Source organism: Lonchura striata, chromosome 5 (assembly GCF_050655825.1).
Source record: "Lonchura striata isolate lonStrDom1 chromosome 5, ASM5065582v1, whole genome shotgun sequence".
NCBI lineage: Eukaryota > Metazoa > Chordata > Aves > Passeriformes > Estrildidae > Lonchura > Lonchura striata.
In genome coordinates, this window is record NC_140707.1 from 51,531,241 (window position 1) to 51,550,224 (window position 18,984).

The 18,984-nt window shown below is 44.8% G+C and overlaps 1 protein-coding gene and 1 long non-coding RNA gene across 5 annotated transcripts in view; one reads left to right on the forward strand and one right to left on the reverse strand.

Moving 5' to 3' along the window:
* ESRRB (estrogen related receptor beta) overlaps positions 1-18,439 on the forward strand; it is a 128,599-nt gene extending 110,160 nt beyond the window's left edge. For all 4 annotated transcript variants that reach the window (XM_085582171.1, XM_085582173.1, XM_021542805.4 and 1 more), the window contains 4 exons: positions 244-354; positions 990-1,151; positions 7,090-7,359; positions 13,992-18,439. In XM_085582171.1, the coding sequence (XP_085438297.1) occupies positions 244-354; positions 990-1,151; positions 7,090-7,359; positions 13,992-14,236 (788 nt within the window). In that variant the 3' untranslated portion in view covers positions 14,237-18,439. The remainder of the gene's footprint in view (positions 1-243; positions 355-989; positions 1,152-7,089; positions 7,360-13,991) is intronic.
* The window catches only part of LOC146767370 (uncharacterized), an 89,939-nt gene continuing 73,175 nt past the window's right edge, over positions 2,221-18,984 (reverse strand). The window contains exons 4-5 of the long non-coding RNA XR_014956066.1: positions 5,252-17,821; positions 2,221-4,686 (exon numbers count right to left, since the gene is read on the reverse strand). This is a non-coding gene — a long non-coding RNA (uncharacterized LOC146767370). The remainder of the gene's footprint in view (positions 4,687-5,251; positions 17,822-18,984) is intronic.

Here is an 18,984-nt window from a genome sequence, read left to right on the forward strand (position 1 = left end):
TCATTAATGTTTTGGATAAAAGTAAAGCTCAGAGCAGCATGCTTAGAGATGGAGGCAGTCTAGCTGGTATTGAGATTTATGGGTTCAGCTGAGATCTCAAGTGAAATCTCTGAGATCTTCCCTCAAGAGAGAGGGAAGCTCCCTGGAGATTGGGGAACATCTTGCTTAGCAAATTCTAGTATATGCATGTCAAGGTTCTGTAAGCACTAAGGAATCATGAGGACTTTTTTGTTTTATCTGCAGGTGTTCGTCTGGATCGAGTCCGTGGAGGCCGTCAGAAATACAAAAGGAGACTGGATTCTGAGAGCAGCACTTACCTGAGCTTACAGATCCCTCCCCCAGCTAAAAAGCCATGTATGTATTGGTCTTGAATTGTATTGGTCTTGAATTGTGGTCCTCTGAGCTGCCACTATATTTCTTTTCACTGATCTCCCAAAAGTACAGCGTAGCAACTGTCACTTCCAATTCCTGTATTGGTAACAGTACTAGAATATTTTCTTATGATTGTAGTGTAGAGGTAATTAGACAGGCCTAGCTACAGCTCAGGTACTCATTGTAGCTAAGGTTAAATACCAGACCTTTCCTAGAAGATTATGTAAATCCATTTAGTGATATTCTGATCTTTCCCTTTAACCAAGCCATGTTAACAAAACCAGTCCCATGCTGATTACTCTCTTCAGTACGACCCATAGCTCTTTAAACTTTTCCACATCCCACCAACTTTTTGCTTATATCTCCTTCTCCCCTCAGTGGACCTACCTGACAATGACTGAACTGACAACATTACAGCAACTTCCTGCTTTTGTCATCCCAGTGCAGAGCTGGTTTGTCATAGGCAGATCACTACAGCCTGTGTAGCTACAGCATGGTTTTCTGTTGTGACCAAAACCATTACTGAGGTGTTAGGGGCTCTATAGTCATGTCTTATCCCAGGAGGGTTCACCTTAATGTCACAAGAGATACAACAACTTCTCCTTTGAAATGTGCAGTGACTAAGATCGTCTCCCACTTGCTGGTGGCTGAGCCAGAGAAGATTTATGCCATGCCTGATCCAACCATGCCGGAGAGTGACATCAAAGCTCTGACAACCCTCTGTGACCTGGCAGACAGGGAACTGGTGGTGATCATTGGCTGGGCAAAGCACATCCCAGGTAAATGGGGAATTACAAGGGTGTAAGCATGAACAACAAAGGGAGCTAGCATTTGTCTATGTGCTTATAAATTTTGGTCTCGGCAAGGACCTTTTCCTGTAGTGATGGGTGGAAAGTACTGTTACAAAATACTGCTAGAGATAGACTCATTGGTAACAAACTCCAGTGCAGCCTAAGATGGAGGTGCATAAATTGATCACTGTACATGTGTGTGCCCTGGGATTACACAGAAGGTTTTTATATGATACAATGAAGTTCTCTGCTGTATCTAGCACTGGGTGGCCCAGTGAAAGCACTTGGGAAACAGCCTTAGGAATGGTATGGTGGACTTTGGTAGTTTTGCACTACATCAACATGACCTAGGTCTGTTGTGTTTATAGCTGAATAAATATTATGGCAGTGACTGGACTTTATTGCTCATAAGGCAGATACACACCTTCTCAGCAGTAGGAATTTTGTCCAAACTCAGGAAAGCTTGTCATAATGGATTTGTCACAGAACAAATCCCATTGCAATGGACGATGTGCTACTGCCAGTAAATCTCAACGCTTCTTTGTTGACAAATAATGAGGACACTTATTGGCAGTGTGACTGGCCTTGTAAGGCTCACTGACTATATGCAGTGTGTGTCTGTGTGACTGAGTGACATAGCAAGTGTCCCACACCTCCAGGTAGGGTGGGCTGAGGCTGAAGGAGCAGATATGGTCCTCAATGTTGAGTTCTACGTTCTTTTCAGATTTGGATTGGGAAGGGAAAATGCTCCCCTCTCTCTAGTCTCTCTCCAGCTCCACCAGAAACAGATAGATTGGATTTTTGTGTGGATAAGGTTAGCCAGGGAACTTAGAGGATATCCTTGGGAATTACAAGGCTGCTTTCCAAAGATTGCTTCAGAAATTCACTATGAACAGCTCACTAAAGCTGTTTATAAACAGCTCACTTCAGTTATCTCCTGCCTTATGTTCCCCTTTCTTTTGTCAGGAGAATATATGAGGCTCTGATACAGGATCACAGGATTTACTTCATGCTGCCTATGTCTTCCACTGCATGGGTCTGTGTTGTTTTGCTTCGCTTCTTTTTTTTTTTTTTTTTTTTTTTTAGAAGCGTCTTAACATATGTGATCAGACAGTTTCATTTTCCCATGTGTTTTGTTTCTTTCTGTTGTTTCTCTTTTGGCTCTTTGGTAGCTGCTTTTTTTTTTTTTTCTGTAGACTGTTCCTCCTGGCACCCAAGAGTTAATAGTTTTCTGGGCTATATGGAATATGGATTGTTATGAGATGGGACTCTGAAGTCTGAAGAAACATTTTCAGGACAGTATTTCAGAGAAGAGGTTAATCTTGGTGATGCCCTTCTTACATGAGATCTGTCATATCTGCAGGGATTATACTCATCACTAGTGCTGGAATCCATCTGGGGCTGATTCATCACAAGCGGGGTTACAGTGGTGATTAGGGAACTCAGCCTGGATTGCTCTACTAACCCAATACCTGGTGTGTTAACAGGAATGGTTTTAATGCAATGCAATTAGCTGCTGTGGCTGTCCAGTGACCTGCTGTTGTACATCCCTCTAACCTTGGCTATTTCTGTTCACCCAGAGTGCCCTACTGTAGTTTCCTAACTTGTGCCTGTGAGAAGAGCTGGGTTTTCCATCCTGGCAATACTGTCCCAGAACAGGAGTCTAGTAGAGATTCTCCTGCACTGTGAAAGGGGCTCTTCCTCTCTTGTGTGAAATCAGGACCTACCTGCCATCATCTCAAATTTCTCTGTGTATTTTCCTCTCCTATCAAAGGCCCTACAATACAGTAACAGCCACAGTAATCAGCCTGGCACAGTTCAGACCAGCAGGAGTATTTTACAACAGGACTGTGCACAGGCGAGAACTCAGGAATTGTTACATAAGAGAGCAGTACCGAGAAAAAGAGATAATAAAAGACAGTTCATAACAATGGAACAAAAGCTCTGTAGTTCTGCAACAAGTATGAAACATACTGAGTTATGCAGCAAGGGGGCAGAGCAGGGCAGGGCCAGGAGTCTGCCAGGTGTCTAAAATACCTATGCCCTGTACTGCTGACTTCCAAGAATTTTGAGCAAAACATGACATTGCTTCCTTTGTGCATAAACTCTTCATCAGAGAAGGATGGAGAAAGGAAAAAAAGTCACATATTCCTGCCTTGTATTCACACTGGAATTAGTAAAGAATGATGTGACATTAAAGTCATACCAACCCTGAAGGATCCCAGGTGTCAACACAAACTTCTACCCCAAAGTAGAAGTTTTATTAGCAAATAAAATCAGTAAAATCAGTAAAACTTAAACACACTTTCCTATGATAACAATAAAACATGTTTAATCGTGTTTAGCAAATGTTATTAGCTCAATAGCCATATTAGCCATGAGCTCAAAAGCCACACTTACTCAATGTGGGATTGTTCCCTTCTGTATGAGGTCCCCTCCCCACTACTCACTCTCCCCCCATGGAAATGGTCTTGGAACAACATCCTCCTTTTCTTCTTGCTTTGATGTAGGGTGACAGGACTTCTCTTGAGGGGTGATGATGAAGGCTCTCCCAGAGTAGCTGTTGTGCTGCTCTCACCAGGAAGACATTAGTACTAGCACAGAATGAAATATGGCTAGTGGAGTGACAGCAGCTGTGTCTGGAGTGGCCTCAGATCCTATAATTACATCTCCTTTTATTACCTCTGCTAATGGCCCTCCAGGATGACAGAAATGATAATAAATTAACAGATTATGAACTCCACTTGCCACAAATTATGTGATTTTTTTTTTTTTTATTCTGGGAGCTCCCACTGCCAAACCACTGAAATAATAACAATAAAAAAATAAAATTTTAAAAAAACCCAACCTGAACATCACATCAGCTGTTGCAAATAAAGCAGCTTTTCTCAAGGCACACCTGGGAAGGAGGGAAACATGCATGCAGCTCTGTGCTGGAGCCAGGGGCTCTCTTTTGGAGCAATGGTGGATTAGGCACCTTTCAGGGTCAGACTTGAGAAAAGCAGCAAGAAACAGATCACTAAGGGCATTTTCTGGATGCTGGGCCATCAGCAGGCAATGAAAGAATGCAAAGCAGTTGTGTCCTAGCAATTCTTGAGAGCTGTAAAATTACAGAAAATTTCACAACTAGAGGTTCCCCAGTGTTGTAATTCTATAATAAATAGCAAGCCTGTGATTTTGGCCAGGTGAAATTAACATTTATTTTCCCTGATCTCAACTCTTACAGCATGAAGACAGTTATATGATTTCCCCTTTACTGCAGTGATTCAGGGACAGTCCTTTAGACTTTGCACTCCACATGTGTGAACGCTGGAGGAAAAAGGTCCCAATTTGTCAGACGTTTCAAGTCCAGGCTTGACACCATAGCGCTCCCTCTTCCCACTTGACTGCTGGAGCTGGAGCCTGGGAGTGCTTCTGGCCAGGGGCTTTCCCAGGGGGGTGGGGCAATTGCAGCTGGCCCTTCTGTTCTTCTTGGCAAAGGGTAAAACATGGCATCTCCTGTTCTCACCTGCTACAACAGCCTCTGGGAAAGGGCAATTAAGGGCAATTAATAGAGATGCTGTGTGTACAGGCTACTGCTAGAGTTAAATCAATTTTTCTACTTCATTCTGTAGCAGAAAAGCACGAGCCATGCCTGTCCTGGATCCTCTCACTCTACTACGTAACTGTTTCTCAATTTTTAAGAAATGTTGTTGGCAGACTGCAGTGAGGTAATGGCCTAATGCCTTTTGTAATGCAGATGGAGAATGAAGATGCAGAAAGGCCATGCGACTGAGCCAGAAAATGGACTTAAGGCAGCAGCCTAAATGCTGGACTTATCTCCACGGTCAGAGCTAGGAGAGGGATGACCAAAGGAGAGATCTCAAATTCTAAAGAGTGGAGCAGTGGCTGTGCACCTTTAATCTCACGGCTACTCTCTGCCTGCTGTTCCCTGTGCAGCAGGCAGAGCTGTGGAGGCAGGATCCCAAATATTGGAGCTGCAGCAGCCTGCACTTGGACTGAGTCAGGAGGGCTGCATTCCAGAGCAGCACAGCGCTGAGTGCAGGGCAGAAGGGGCAGAAGGGTGAGCTAAAGGACAAGGCACCCACCTCCCAGCCCGAGCAAGAGGTGGGATTCATCAGGGCTATGTGGAGCATGGGCTGTGCTGTACAGGAATCACCCTCACAGTCATGGAGCTGGATTTGCAGCTCTTCTCCCCAGTAGCCTGGACTCCTCTTCAGCTGTTCCCTCTGGCACTCCTCCCCAATGGTTTATTGATTCTTCCCTCCCACCCACTGCTCCCCTCAGACCTTGCACACACAGCACGTGACAGCTGATTGGTATCTGTTAATTAATGTGGCCTGGGGCCTCTTTTCTATTCAGTGGCCTGATAAGGGAAATTGGATGTCCAAGGGCTGCCAGGCCATTATCACCCTTTGCTTCCCCTGGCAACACAAACACAAAACATGGCGTAGAGATAAATAAATACCACTAACCCACCCTTCTGCCTTCCCTTCCCCAGCTGAGATAGTGCAGATAGAAAAAGAGATCCCACAGTCAGTCAATATAGCAATCATCAGCTCTTTTGTTAATTGCCAACTTGATAACAAGAGAAATCAAATGAGCATCATGGTGGCTGTCTACATAAGCCCCGATGTGAGGCCAAGAGCTGTGAGCAGGTTGGGGTGTGGGATAAAGAAGTCCAGCTGAGCCTTGCATGCAGCCAGTGGAGGTGGGAGGCTTCTGCATAGAGGCTCATATTTCACAGGTCTCCTGGTGATCCCCAAGGCTTCATATTCATCTGGGGAGAAAACTGCCTGGGGAGGCTGGTGGAGCATCACCCTTCCAGCTGAGGCATGCCTGGGTGTCCCATTCTTTCACAGCCTTAGGAACCATTAGAAGCAACAGGCTGCCAAAAAAAGTGCTATTTCTGCCTGTCCATGTTGGGCAAATCTGCCTAGATAGGACCAACACGCTGTGCTTGACATTCCTGTTTGTAATGACTGTTAGAGTGCCCATTTCCCAGGATCTTTCATGGTCTGGCCTTCAAGGGTGCCAGGTATGGAGGACATAACAGACAGTTTTCCTTCCCATGCACTTTTTTCCCCACCTTAACATAGACTTTGCCTCTGGTTTTTGTCCTCTGCACTCTTTCAAGTGGACTCTGGGGCTGTCAGAGTCAGGCTGTCAGGGCTGTCAGGCTCTTTCTGTATTTGGCAAGAATATTTGGCTCACTGTGGGGGCTTGTTCCATTGCTACCAGGCTTTGCTATGATTTAGGTACTTGAGTGTCGCCACAAAGGTATTTTTATCTCTGGGTAGGGCTGTAGGCAGAGCTGTTGATATGGAGATCAGAATGTGATGAGGAATAGAAGAGGATTCTGTATTAATGTATTAATTTTTGAACACATTTTGGTGCTTTGTTGTGGCAAGACTTTTTTCTCATCTCTGCCAAAATGTGAGAATGTAGTATACTTGTAATTCAGACCTGTGTCATTCCCTCCTATCCCATCAGAAGCCCTCTTTTCTGCCATCTGGAGCTCTTCTCTGCTCATTTTTCAGCTGGGACAGACTAAATGGGCTGCAATGCAGACCTACAGAGGAAGAGAGGGAAGGCAATGTGGTACTAAAGAGTTGCTGCTATGAAAGAAGCTGTGGTCATTGAAAAGAGGTTATCACCAACCTTGGGCTCCCATAAATGCAATCAGAGCATCAGAAATCCTGTTTGAGACTGTGGGTGGGCATAAGAGAAAAGAGAAGGGTAAGGTCCATGTGTGCTGATTGCTACTGAGACTGGGTCCCTTTAGTGAGTTTGGGGTTTTATTTTTGGAAGCAGCAAGTCAGTAGGGAAGAATGCATGGTTTGAATCTCAGGGAAACTAAGGACCCAAGTTTCCTAGAGGCTTTGCTGCACACCCACTTGACCCTGCTTGTCTTTTGCCCTGTTAGGGTTCTCCAACCTGTCCCTTGGAGACCAGATGAGCCTTCTGCAGAGTGCCTGGATGGAAATTCTCATCCTGGGCATTGTGTACCGCTCTCTGCCATACGAGGACAAGCTGGTCTATGCTGAGGACTACATAATGGATGAAGAGCACTCTCGTCTGACAGGGCTGCTGGAACTCTACCTGGCCATCCTGCAACTGGTGCGCCGCTATAAGAAGCTCAAGGTGGAAAAGGAGGAGTTTGTCACACTCAAGGCTCTGGCTCTTGCCAACTCAGGTACACCCCTGGCCCAGCCAGTAAAGGCTCATGCTGTTATTTTACCTGGGAGGAGACTAGAGCCTGCTGCCTAAGAATCTCTGCCTGTGTCATACAACAGTCTCAAAGCTCCACTCTGAGCTGGAAAGCAGGGAGAAATGAGACATTGCTGCTAGAGCACCAGCTGTGCTCTAACCCTGTAATAGGGAGTGGGATAGACAGGGATGGACTATTTGCTGGTTTCAGGCAGTAACAGGGTCTGTGGAGGCCTTTCCCACTAGCAAGCTAACTTCAGTGCCATGAGCTCAGAAAAGGGAGCCACGCTTGCATCCAACTCCATGGTGTAGGTGAGGTACAGCAAACGGGGAACCTCTCATCCCAGTTTCAAAAAGCTGTGGGGTTGGGGCTGCCTGGCCCTGTCCTGGAGATACTGAGGTACCAGAGACACTGCATTTGCCTTTAACTGGGAGACAGTGTGGATGAAGTTTGCAGCCCTCAATCCAGCAAGGCTGCATTGTATCAAAGCCAGCCAGACACAGATTTGCTCAGGAGTCCCATCTAAAAGGGAAACCGCTAAAGCTACTGCATAACAAGGGCTCCCTCTACATCCCCTGAGTCTCATTGTCTCACATCAGATCTCTGCCAAATTTGCATCATGCAGGTCACAGAATTCACCCTTGCAGCCCAGCCCTGAAACTAGTATCTGTGTTTGGCTAAAGCCACTTTACAGAAAAACACCCAGTGTGAAGCTGGAAGGATTAAAAGAGGGGGAAATCTTAATCTTGCTTGGCAGCTGACACTAATAATTAATCATTCTCTCAGTTTAAAAAAAAAAAAAAATACACCATATCTTAATGTCTATATGCCTGAGTTCAGCGTCAAAAGAATGATCTTGTTGAGCTGGGTCCTATGACTCCGGGTCTCTTTATACCTGACAGCTTGACATGATAAACTTCCTCTTCCATGGTTGTGTTCTTTGGCTATATATTACTTCAAGTGTAAGGACATGGTGCAGGATTCTGTAAGACTGCCTCACCATTTCACACCATTCTGTCCCTGTCTGCCATCCATCCACTCCTTAGCAGTTGCAATTTAAAAGAAAAAAATTCCTTACAGCTTATTGATAAAAAAGTTGAGTAGCAGCTGATTTTTGTACTGATCCCTGTGGATTTCCATGAGAAAACTCCTTCAGGGATGATTCACCACTGATAGCTACTGTGAGATCTGTCATCTATCCAGTTACTAATCAATTGAAAGTGTTCTTTATTGATATTGCATAGTGCTAATTTTTTAATGAGAATGTCCTATGGTCCTAAGTCAAGTACTTTATAAAAACCTAAGTCTATTACATCTGTGCAGTTAACTTTATCAACCAAACTTGTAATCTCATCAGAGAATGAAATCAAGTTTGTTTGACAAGATCTCTCTTCTCAAGTATCATGTTGACTGGCAGTAAAATCACAGAATCATTTATGATGGAAAAAACTTTTAAGGTCACCACTTCCAACTGTTAACCCAGCACTGCCAAGTCCAACACAAAATTATGTCCCTAAGTGCTACATTTACATGTCATATAAATGCCGTCTTAATTGCATGTCACCTTTATTTTTTCCTTTCTTTTGCCCTGGTTCACACCAGGCTAGCATAGAAATTATCAGATAAAACCTAGGAAAATATTTGCATCATTAGAATGTTTCAAATCATCTTGAATTTCTTAAAAATACCTTACTTACTAATCATTAATCTGCCCTGGATGACCCTCAACCAGCAATTTTAGAACTCTTAAAGCCAAGTTACCCAGCTCTGCTGATTTCTGTAAAGTTTGTCCTAATAGTTCTAATATCTTCTTTCATAAATAACAGACTACAAAGTCTTCATCATCTTCATATAACACAGGTATATAAAGCTTCTCTTTTCCAAATAAGACAGAAATACCCACGGAGGACTTCTACCTACTCTGCATTGCTATTAATAGGTTAATCATCTCTAGTTGAAAAGAGCCCCACTACAAAGTATAATTTTTCTTCTATTCCTTAAATATTTATAAAACTTCTTTACTGTCCTTAGCTCTTCTAGACATGGCTCTTCCTCCTATGTCCTTCATTTTCCTTATGGTTTTACTGCACTTCATAACTTTGTTCCCTTTTTCAATTTCTCATATAGTGCTTTTTTTAGTTTTAATTGCTGCCTTCACTTTGCCAGTGAACCAGGATGGGCAGATGGCCAAGGCTAGCCTCTCTCCTCTGTGCAATGCTGGCTGTGGGTGATATAATCAACTTGCTAAAGAGTCTGTCTACCAGGAGGGTCACAGGACTAAACAGGGGGAAGGGCTCCTCAGAGAGGCTGAAGTGCTAAGGCAGCAGTTGTGACAGAAGTGCCACACTGGGACATTCACCTGGCCCGTGCTCTGGACACTGCTGTCAAGTTCTTCACAGTGCAACAGAAGCACTCTCTGCTGTTGTTGCTCACTGTGCTTTCAGGACTGAGCTCAGAGTAAACCTTATGAGACAGTCTCCACAGGAGTGGAGTAACACTGAACAAAGAGCACAGCAACCAACACTCATCAGATGTTTTGGTTCCATTTCCAGTGCTGTGGAGTAAAGAACCCAAGGTAAGGGTCAAGAGGCACAGGCCAAAGCATGTTCTCAACTGGATGAAAAAAATCACTCTGACTTCACTGGTTTCTCCTAGTGCAGCTAGAAATGTAGCTATGTAGAAGCATAATCCACAAAAGCCCTGTGTTGGGGAAGATGAAACAAGAAAGCCTTATAAATATGATTGCCTGGCAAAAGATTTAGGAAATACAGAGATTGAAATGGTAACAAGTTTTGAGATACCAAACCTTAGTTACTTCACAAGTAGAAAACAAGAGTACAGCCAGGATGAAGACAATCCCCCCTTCTGGTTGAACAATGCCCTTACCTACAGATAGGTCCAAAAGTCAAATGGACTGTTCCATCTCAATCCCCAAAATGTATGGGTCACCCCACACCTGTAACCCTTCCCTGAAGCATCAAGTGTCTGTGACCACATCGGCCCAAGCCTTGTTCCAGCCCACCTTGAAGCCCCCTGATAAGGGGTCCCTGAGGAGCCAGACGCTCTTTTGGAACCTCCACCCTCTCCTGGAGCATCCTCTTGTCTCCCTCTACCCCTTGTCTCTCCCCTCCCCCACTCCCTCAGGCCTTGCCACGTGCTGTGTCTGGCAGCTCCAAGCAGGACCTTTCACCCTCTATAATAAACCTGATATTCTCAGAGCAGCCTTCAGAGATCTCTCGTCTCCATTCATCCAAACCGTCCTGGAGTCCAGAGTCCCCGCAGTCCTGCTTTGTTATTTGTATTGAAACATAGGAAAGTGAAACATAGGATTTTGTTTTCATGTAATTAAAACTTCTCGTGACACACAGGTAAGGAAGCTGGAATAGGGCAAGAGTATTTTTCTGTTGTAACTTGACATTGAACCTTCACATTCTTTTAATGTCAGTTGTTTTTCTTAGTTTATTTTTGACAGGGATAAACTTACAGAGCCTGCATATGTGCTTGCATACAAGCAGCCAATTCCTAAAATGGGATGAAAGCAGTTTGGGCCAGGCTTCAGCTCCCTTGGATCAGAGATAGGGCTTCAAGATGATCACCAGATTCATCTTTAAGATTAGCCCCTGTGCTGCCCAAAACTGCTTTCTGCCTTCCCTCCCACAAAGATAAATTCTGGGTGTAATTGCTCACACAACCCAAGTTCTAGGGACTTATACAGCCCTGTGTATATTGACCCTTTGGTTCTAGGAATTCAAACAAATGAGAATAGAAGTGAGAGCTCACTCACTCTTTACTAGAGAAGAAGGTGACAGTAGTCTGATCTCTCATGCACCAACACCACACCTGCTGGGATTGGCAAGGATAATTCAAGGGATCCCTGTTTAATAAGTGTGTTCTAGAGAGCTGAGGGATGAATTCTTAATTCCCAGAGCAGGCAAGTCCCAGACAATATGATCACCCATTTTTTGACAGAGTAGAGGTGATGTATGTTTAATTTGTTACCCTTTGGAGTCAGCAGTCCATTTTTAAGCATTCCTAGGTCCTCTTTCCTTAGGGAAAAAAATTGACCAACCTATGTACTGAAGAGTCCTCTAGGTTAGCATACAGCAGACATTCATTTTAGGACATCCCAGAATGCCTGAAATTTATTTCCCCCTTTTTTTTCTGCAATGCATTTTAATGCTAAGATGCAGTGAGCAATGTTTGGACCTGGCAAAGGGATGGGTCCTGTGAGGTTCCTATTCCAGTCAGAAGCTGCAAGAACAGAGTTGGGTGAGGAAGCAGTGGGCCTTGTCCATTCTCATACATGCCCTGTACCCCAAGCAGTGCTGGAGAAGGGCTTCAGGTATGAAGCCCAGCTTCTAGGCCAGCTGACCCTCAGGAACATGGTCAGGCAGCCTGCCGCCACCTCAGTGCTCTGATAGCTGTAAAAATTCATAGCTATTGATTTCGTAATTAACAGTTTATCAATGCCATTGACACCAGTTCACTGATGGATTGCAAGGAAATTAATCCTGCAATGTTGTTTCATTTTTTGCAATCAGCTGCCAATTTTGAGCTTCTTTCAGCAGACTGTGGTGGGGGTGGGGCAGGCTTTGATCTTTATTTCCCCAGTTTCTCTCACTGTATACACTTAGTTATTTACTGCTGTTAAGTCCTGTCACCTTACAGAAGATAGATGTTGGAAGGGCAGTTTTGGGATTCTGTCTAGTGTACAGCAGCATCAGTACCCAAAAACAGAACACCCACTCTACCCTGAAGCATGGCTCATTGCATGGTAATTCTAGCCCCCGTTGGGATCTGCAAACTCTGACAAGCTGTGATTACTTCTCCCCCTTGTGCCCCTAGCCAGAAGGACATTAAACAGAAAGGATAGAGGACATTCCAGCTTTTGATACTTCCAGTCTTCAAAACGACCTCTGCGACTTGGCAGGAAACAGATCCCACTCACTTCTCTTGGATTGTGTATGGAAATTTTTCAGAGGTGCTACCTGGCTGGGAGAAGTTGCCAGACTGACTTGGCAACATGCTTCTTCTTCCTGCTTTTCAGAATCATCCACTGTGTCTAGCTCAGGTCACTGTGATGACCTAACAGCCCTCTTCTGACCTTCTTTGCCTGGTCTCTTGGATGAAAAGCATGAATGTATCAAGAATCATTCTTCAGTAGGCTTCTTGGGAATACTTCCTTTTAATACTTTCTTAATTAGCGCATTCCTTCTGAACAGCTTCTTAAACAGCTTTCTTGCTAGACATACCATTTTCCCAACTGTTGTAATACTTTATAAATCATGCATCATAAATAGCATTTTTAGCATAAATGTATCATACAAAATTCACAGTTTCTAATTTGTGTTGTGCTCTCCACAAAGATGACATGTTTCTAGAGAGATTTTGTCACTTCAGTCAGCTTTCCTCCTCTTCACTGCTGTCACTCTGGGGAACCCATGTCCTCACATTTGTGTTTGTGTGTAGGCTGAGACAGAGCACTGCCACACTGCAAAGCCCAGGCTGTGACGGCAGGCAGTGCATATGTGCTTGCCATACTGTCTCTTTGCCATTGTTTCTGGATTTGTTGCCTTGTGGCAGGAACGTTTATCAATAGGTTCAGTATTGATTAAAAGTCTCTGAACAATGAAGACAAGGCATCAGTGTCTCCCGCTCTGTCATGGTTGTAAGAAAGAAGCATGTATCAGCAAGATGAAAAAGGAGAAAAGCTTTGATGATCCTATGCCTCTCTGCTCTTTGGTGCTGCCCTCTGACACCATGACTTACCCACAAGTTTAGCAGTCTGTGCTCAGTCTGGTTCCCTATCTCAGCCCTGGACTGGGTCCTTATTAGCTAGCTACTTCACAGACACACCAATGAGCCTTGCAAACCCTGCTAGCCCCTCCAACAGCTCATAGAAATCCAACTGGCAGCCTAAGGGAAGAGGCCTTGCAGGAGGCATGGGTTTCCTTTATTTCAGCAGGAAGCTCCTTGAGCAGCTGCTGGCAGTCTCTGAAAACAGGGGCATCTGCACAAAGGTGGGTCTGGCAACACCCCTGGGCACACTGGTTGTGACCTACTGGGGCTTTTCTGTCTTGCTGACACCCTCAGCAGCTGCACGGCAATTAGGCAGTTTAGACAGATGAAGCACTGTAGCAGCGTTAATTATTCTTAATGAGATTGCTCCCAAATGGCAGCACAGCAGCTGCTGTCCCTTGCAGGGTGACTCTCCTCATAAGGAGCATGGAGGGCAAGTGAAAGTGCAAATCACAAAAGGCCCTGCCTGACCCCTGCATTGCATTGGGGTGGCTGGAAAAATGGGCAGCACGCAGGGCACGTGTGTCACCCTCCTACCCCTGGCAACCCTACTGTCCCTGCACTGCTACAGCCAACACGCTGGGCTGCTGCCAAACTTCATGCAGCAGCAGCACACCAGCCAGCTAGCTGGTGTTTTCTGCTTAAGAAACAAATCAAACAACAACCCTCACCCCCTGCCAGGGGGAACAAAAACAACCCAAAAAGCCCCCACAATAACAGATATGAAGGAAAGAAAACATCATTAGCTTCAGAACCATAAAGGATTTCCTTTCTCATGTCTGACTTGTCTGTTTGCTGTCTTTTCTCCCTCACCCCAGACTCCATGCACATAGAGGACATGGATGCAGTGCAGAAACTCCAGGACCTTCTCCACGAAGCCCTGCAGGACTACGAGCTGAGTCAGCGCAATGAGGAGCCCCGGCGAGCAGGCAAGCTGCTCCTGACCTTGCCCCTCCTGCGGCAGACGGCTGCTAAAGCTGTGCAGCACTTCTACAGCATCAAACTGCAGGGCAAGGTTCCCATGCATAAACTCTTCCTAGAAATGCTAGAGGCAAAGGTCTGACAGCCCCAGCATCAGCCAACAGTGGCCGGGGAACAAACTAGAAACAAAGATGCAGACAACGGAGCAATCCAAACAGCAGCAGCAGCCACCGCCGGCTTTTATCTCCAAGCATTTATTATGGAAGAATTATTTAATGTCTATCTGTCGGCGTGACTGCAGAATCTTGTGTACAGGAGGGGGGAAACTTCTAATCAGTCACCTGTTTCTCTTTTTTTCGTTGTTTTCTCTGTGGGAAATACCAGATTATGCTCTTGCACTTGTTGAGGCATCATGGGGGTTCAGCCCCTCTGATCAGTGATGCTCTCAGCGCTGTCCAGCTGTCAGCTCCCCAGCTCCCTCTGCCAGTTCTGGAGGGTGAGTGGGGACAGAAGCAGGAAGAGAGGAAGAATAGAGTCAATATAAACTTTATCTGCTGGTGTTATGAGGGGTCAGTTAGAAAGGGAAGCAGCCACGGTCCTTCTTTTTGTCACCTTTGCCTCTTACCATAGAGTAGATGCTTCTCTGGAGAACAATGCTGCTGGACCTCTCCTGAACAAAAAGGCTGCCTCCCAGACTCCTCTAACACTTGTACATACAAGCCCCACTTCTAACTGGGAAAGATGCTCCTAACTGTGTAAAATATTCTGCGACCTTGTACAGTGTGTCATTACGCCTGGCTAGTCCCTCCCATGTACAATCCCTGCAGGCTCCTGAAGAGGTAGGATGTTTGTCCCTGAGAAAATGCAAGTCTTTCCCAAATGGCAAGAAAAAAGAGTCTGATGTTATGCTTCAGTGCTGGGTTGACTTGATAACCTCTGCATCCTCTCCTATGTGGTGCTAACTACAGTTCTTCCACACTTTTCACCCCATAGTTTATCACACCTGCCTCTTCAGCTCAGCTGAGTGCCATTCCCCACCTGTTCCTTGTGGCAGAGAACACAAGGCTTTGTCTGCATGGTTACTGCCCAAGTATAAATACACCCCCAACCAGAACTTTCCTAGACTTCATTAGAGCTCTTTGGCTCCACAGAGACTTTAGGCTTATTGCCAAATTCTAGTTAGGAATCAAGGGCACTGCTTTTCAGAGGAGGTATCTCTAGAGCCTGAGAGATTGCTTTCTTGTGGCAGCCTAGGGAAATAAATTAGAGGATGGCAACCCCTAATACTCCAACTACTGTCTTCCCCTGCCTCATCCCGTTATCTTCAACAGCAGGAAAAGAGCTAGCATAGATTTTACCTGCGGCTGATAAGAGGTTCTCTTGCTGATCAGAAAGCAAATACCTGACCTTAAGGTGGTGGGAGAAGAACAGGGAGAGTGTTTATTTACTCTTATGTAACCAGGTTCCTGCTGTCTCCAAGAGCTTGTTTAGATCTGCTGCCTAAGCCATAATTGCTGCATTCCCAGTAGCCAGAGGGGGATGTAGGCAACTGACATAACTGACTGTTGGTGTTCTCTGAAACTTTATTTTCTAGGTCACTTAGTTTTAAGCCATCCTGAGCTGACAAAACGTGTGTATCCTCTTTTTTTTTTTTTTTTTTTTTTTTTTTTTTTTTTGTGGTCAGCAGCATGGCACTAGTGGTGAGAAAAAACCTCTGATCTACATACGAGACACCGCTAACTCTCTTGAGTCTGTTATCCTCACGCTTCCACCCCTTCCTGGCTTCCCCAGGAGAAAGGTGGTGTGTCAGAGGAGTAAATTACCCTCAGGAGGAAGTCTTCCAAACTAGGGTTGAGGTGTGTGATCAGAGACACTGGGTGCTTGTTTTCTGCTGGAGCAGAATGTGTCCCAGCAGGGCTGTCAGTACTGCAGAACCCTGCCCTGGCATGGGTTCAGACACAGGGGTGCTGGCATGGTGACCTCTCAGCTCTCATAGCCAGCCCACACCTTGTACCTAAGTTAGTTCCATTCCATCTCCTTTGAGTTCTTCCTATGCTACACAGTCACTCATTTTGTACTCACTTGGTAAAGGAATTGTCTTGCTTCAGGCATATTAGTAAACCACCAGAGACCTAAGGGGCAGAAGGCACATTGGGACTGGGACTCCTTCTGTGCTCCCAGCAGCAGCAATTACACAGTAGCCTTGTGCTTGAGTGGATACTTGTGCTCCTCTCCCCGACTCCCTCCCAGAGGCAGCTGGGGAGAAAATGAGAGGCTTTTGGTTGCACTCATGATCCCTGTACCCATCTGTGATTGAGGGACCAAAGTGAAATGCATGCCACCATTACAGAGCCAGCTTGCCATGTGCTGCACTCAAGAGACTTTCTGGCTGTGGTATAATTGCTTTCACAGATGTGCTGGGTTGCATTATCACCTGTAAATTTGACTCACTCGAGCACTGCTGCAATGCTGCCAAATCCCACCCAGCTGAGCTGCAGCACATGGTGTCCCAGCCTGCTGTGCAAAGGTAGCTGTCCCAAAATGGGCTGAGATCCTAAGAAGCAATTCTTACTCTGTTGGGCCCTGCCAGAAAGGTCACTTACACACCAACACACTTGCCCAACCTCCCCCCACCAAAAAACCCCAAAACTACCCAAAAACAACCCCAAAAGGCTCTTTTAGCTTTGTTGTATTTGAACTCAGGCCTGCTCTCCATAACAGGAAACTATCTACAAAACATGGAGAGCTGCCAAGTTAGCTTCCAGCTCACAGAGACTGCTGGATATTTAGATTAGGGCTACATGATGGAGGCAACTCTTGCCTTGGCACAGCATTATGAAGATACCAAATACATTTTTTTCCAGGAATTTCTTTCTCCATTAAAGCTGCATAATGCTGGAGGCCATCCAAATATTCCCCATTGCTTGACTATAATATGCAGGAAAATGTTTGCATTTCTTCTGAAATAGGAAGTGAAGCAGACAGTACTTAGGATATATTAAACTCTCTAACCAAGGAATGCAAACTCTTCCCCAGGAACTGGGACACAAACACTTGTCTAGATTTAACCCTCAAAAGGTTTGTACCATCCTAAACTGGGAAACAGGTCAGGTCTCTCAAGCCCTTCAAACAAGTGCAAGAATCACAATCATCTCTTCCCAGTTACTCTGATCTGCCGTGCATCACTAGTACTACCACACTGAGACAGCTGAGGAGCATTTCCAGCTACACAATGGGCTGGGATTACAGAGGACTGTAACAGTGTAGTCCCACCTATGCACTTTGAAGTAGGAAATGAAGCTTCAGCAACTGCTTAGGTCTTTGAATGCTCACAGTCTCTTACAAAAAGGTCTGGGGATGTGGAAGGTGAGACATGAACTAGGAGATGAGTTTTATACTCTTTATGCTGCTCATTTGTAATATAGGATTCACAGAGTTAGCATCATACAGCTGTCCTTCTTCATGGGGCAAAAGATGATGGAGCTTGAGCCTTGGGACACAGATGGGCTCCATGACTTAAAGAAAAGAGAAGCAGTAGAGGACATTGTATAAGTGATAGTGAATAAACCCACACCAGCAACTATGGTAAAAGCAGCTCCAGCCCCTGATTTGCATGTATGGATAACAGAAACCATGCACCTGTCAGCTACTACAAAAGGCAGTTCTTCCCAAGTTACCAGCTCTTCTGTTTTAGGCACATTCTTCTCTGGGAATAGCAGTGTCTGACCTGTAATGCAAAACAAATTTCATGGGGATCAATTAAAAGGTAAATTATCACTCTGATTTTAAGTTTCTGGGGAAACTTGGGCATTACACCTCGCAGCAAAACTGTGAAGCTACAAGAAATGTCCCCACAACAATCAGAACCTTGCAGTATTGCTCATGCTAAGGGGGCATTATTTTTCTCTTTGTAAGCTATGCCATCTTTTTTTTTTTTTTAATCTATTATAAATATATAAAATAAAACATGCTTCACCAGAAACATGTAAGCAGCTATTAGAGGGGCAAGCAATTGAGAAAGACCCTAGAATGTAACATGTTGAGCTTTTATAACCAATTGGGGCTAAGAAAACAGAGCTTCCACTTTGTATCCACAAGCTATAATCAATCGTATGGCCAAAGGCTGCTCTGTTGTTCTTGTGGCTGGGTTTCGTGGAGAAGCCAGAGAGAGATAGAGGCTGTGAGAATTATGCAGAGAGTCATAGACAGTCAGTGAAATAAACAGTATCTACTTAACTATTATCTGCTCCTAAAAAAATAACAACCTGTTAAATAAATTGTATTCCTGTGGTACAGGTCATTTCAAACAAAAACAAGAAATAAAACAAAGAAATGTAAAAACTAATGCAGACAGAGTAATGTTTATTGTGAGCTGCTCTGTTCTGTCCCTCGGGATGCAAATGGCTCCACAGAAAAGGCCAGTGGGGGGAAAGCATGATCTGTCTGTATTTGCTGCAGAAGAGCAGGAAACCCCCAGCCCTCTCACTTAGAAATGCTCATTTCATGTTTTTCCATATAAGAAGAAAATTCTCAGCAAGGTTCTGAGTTTTTGTGAGATGAGTTTTGCAGAGAACTTTTAAGACAGGCACTGTTGCCAGTCTCTGCCACAGACCAGTTTATTTCTCCCCCTCACTCCTTTTCTTTCCATGATCTACACTTCAGTGGTGCAAGGGATAAACAGAAGTTAGTGATGAAAAAATCTTGAAGTTGTTCCAGTGAAGAAAAACCTCTAATCATAAAATAGACCACTGGCTTAAACCCAGCAGTGACATCATGAGTGTTGCAAGCATTACAGCAGCTGTCCTGTGCTTATGAAGTGGATGAAAGTGCTAAAGCTGTGGCATTCACATTGATCTGGTGGTCAGGTGGTGCAAGAGAGAAAGCTCATAG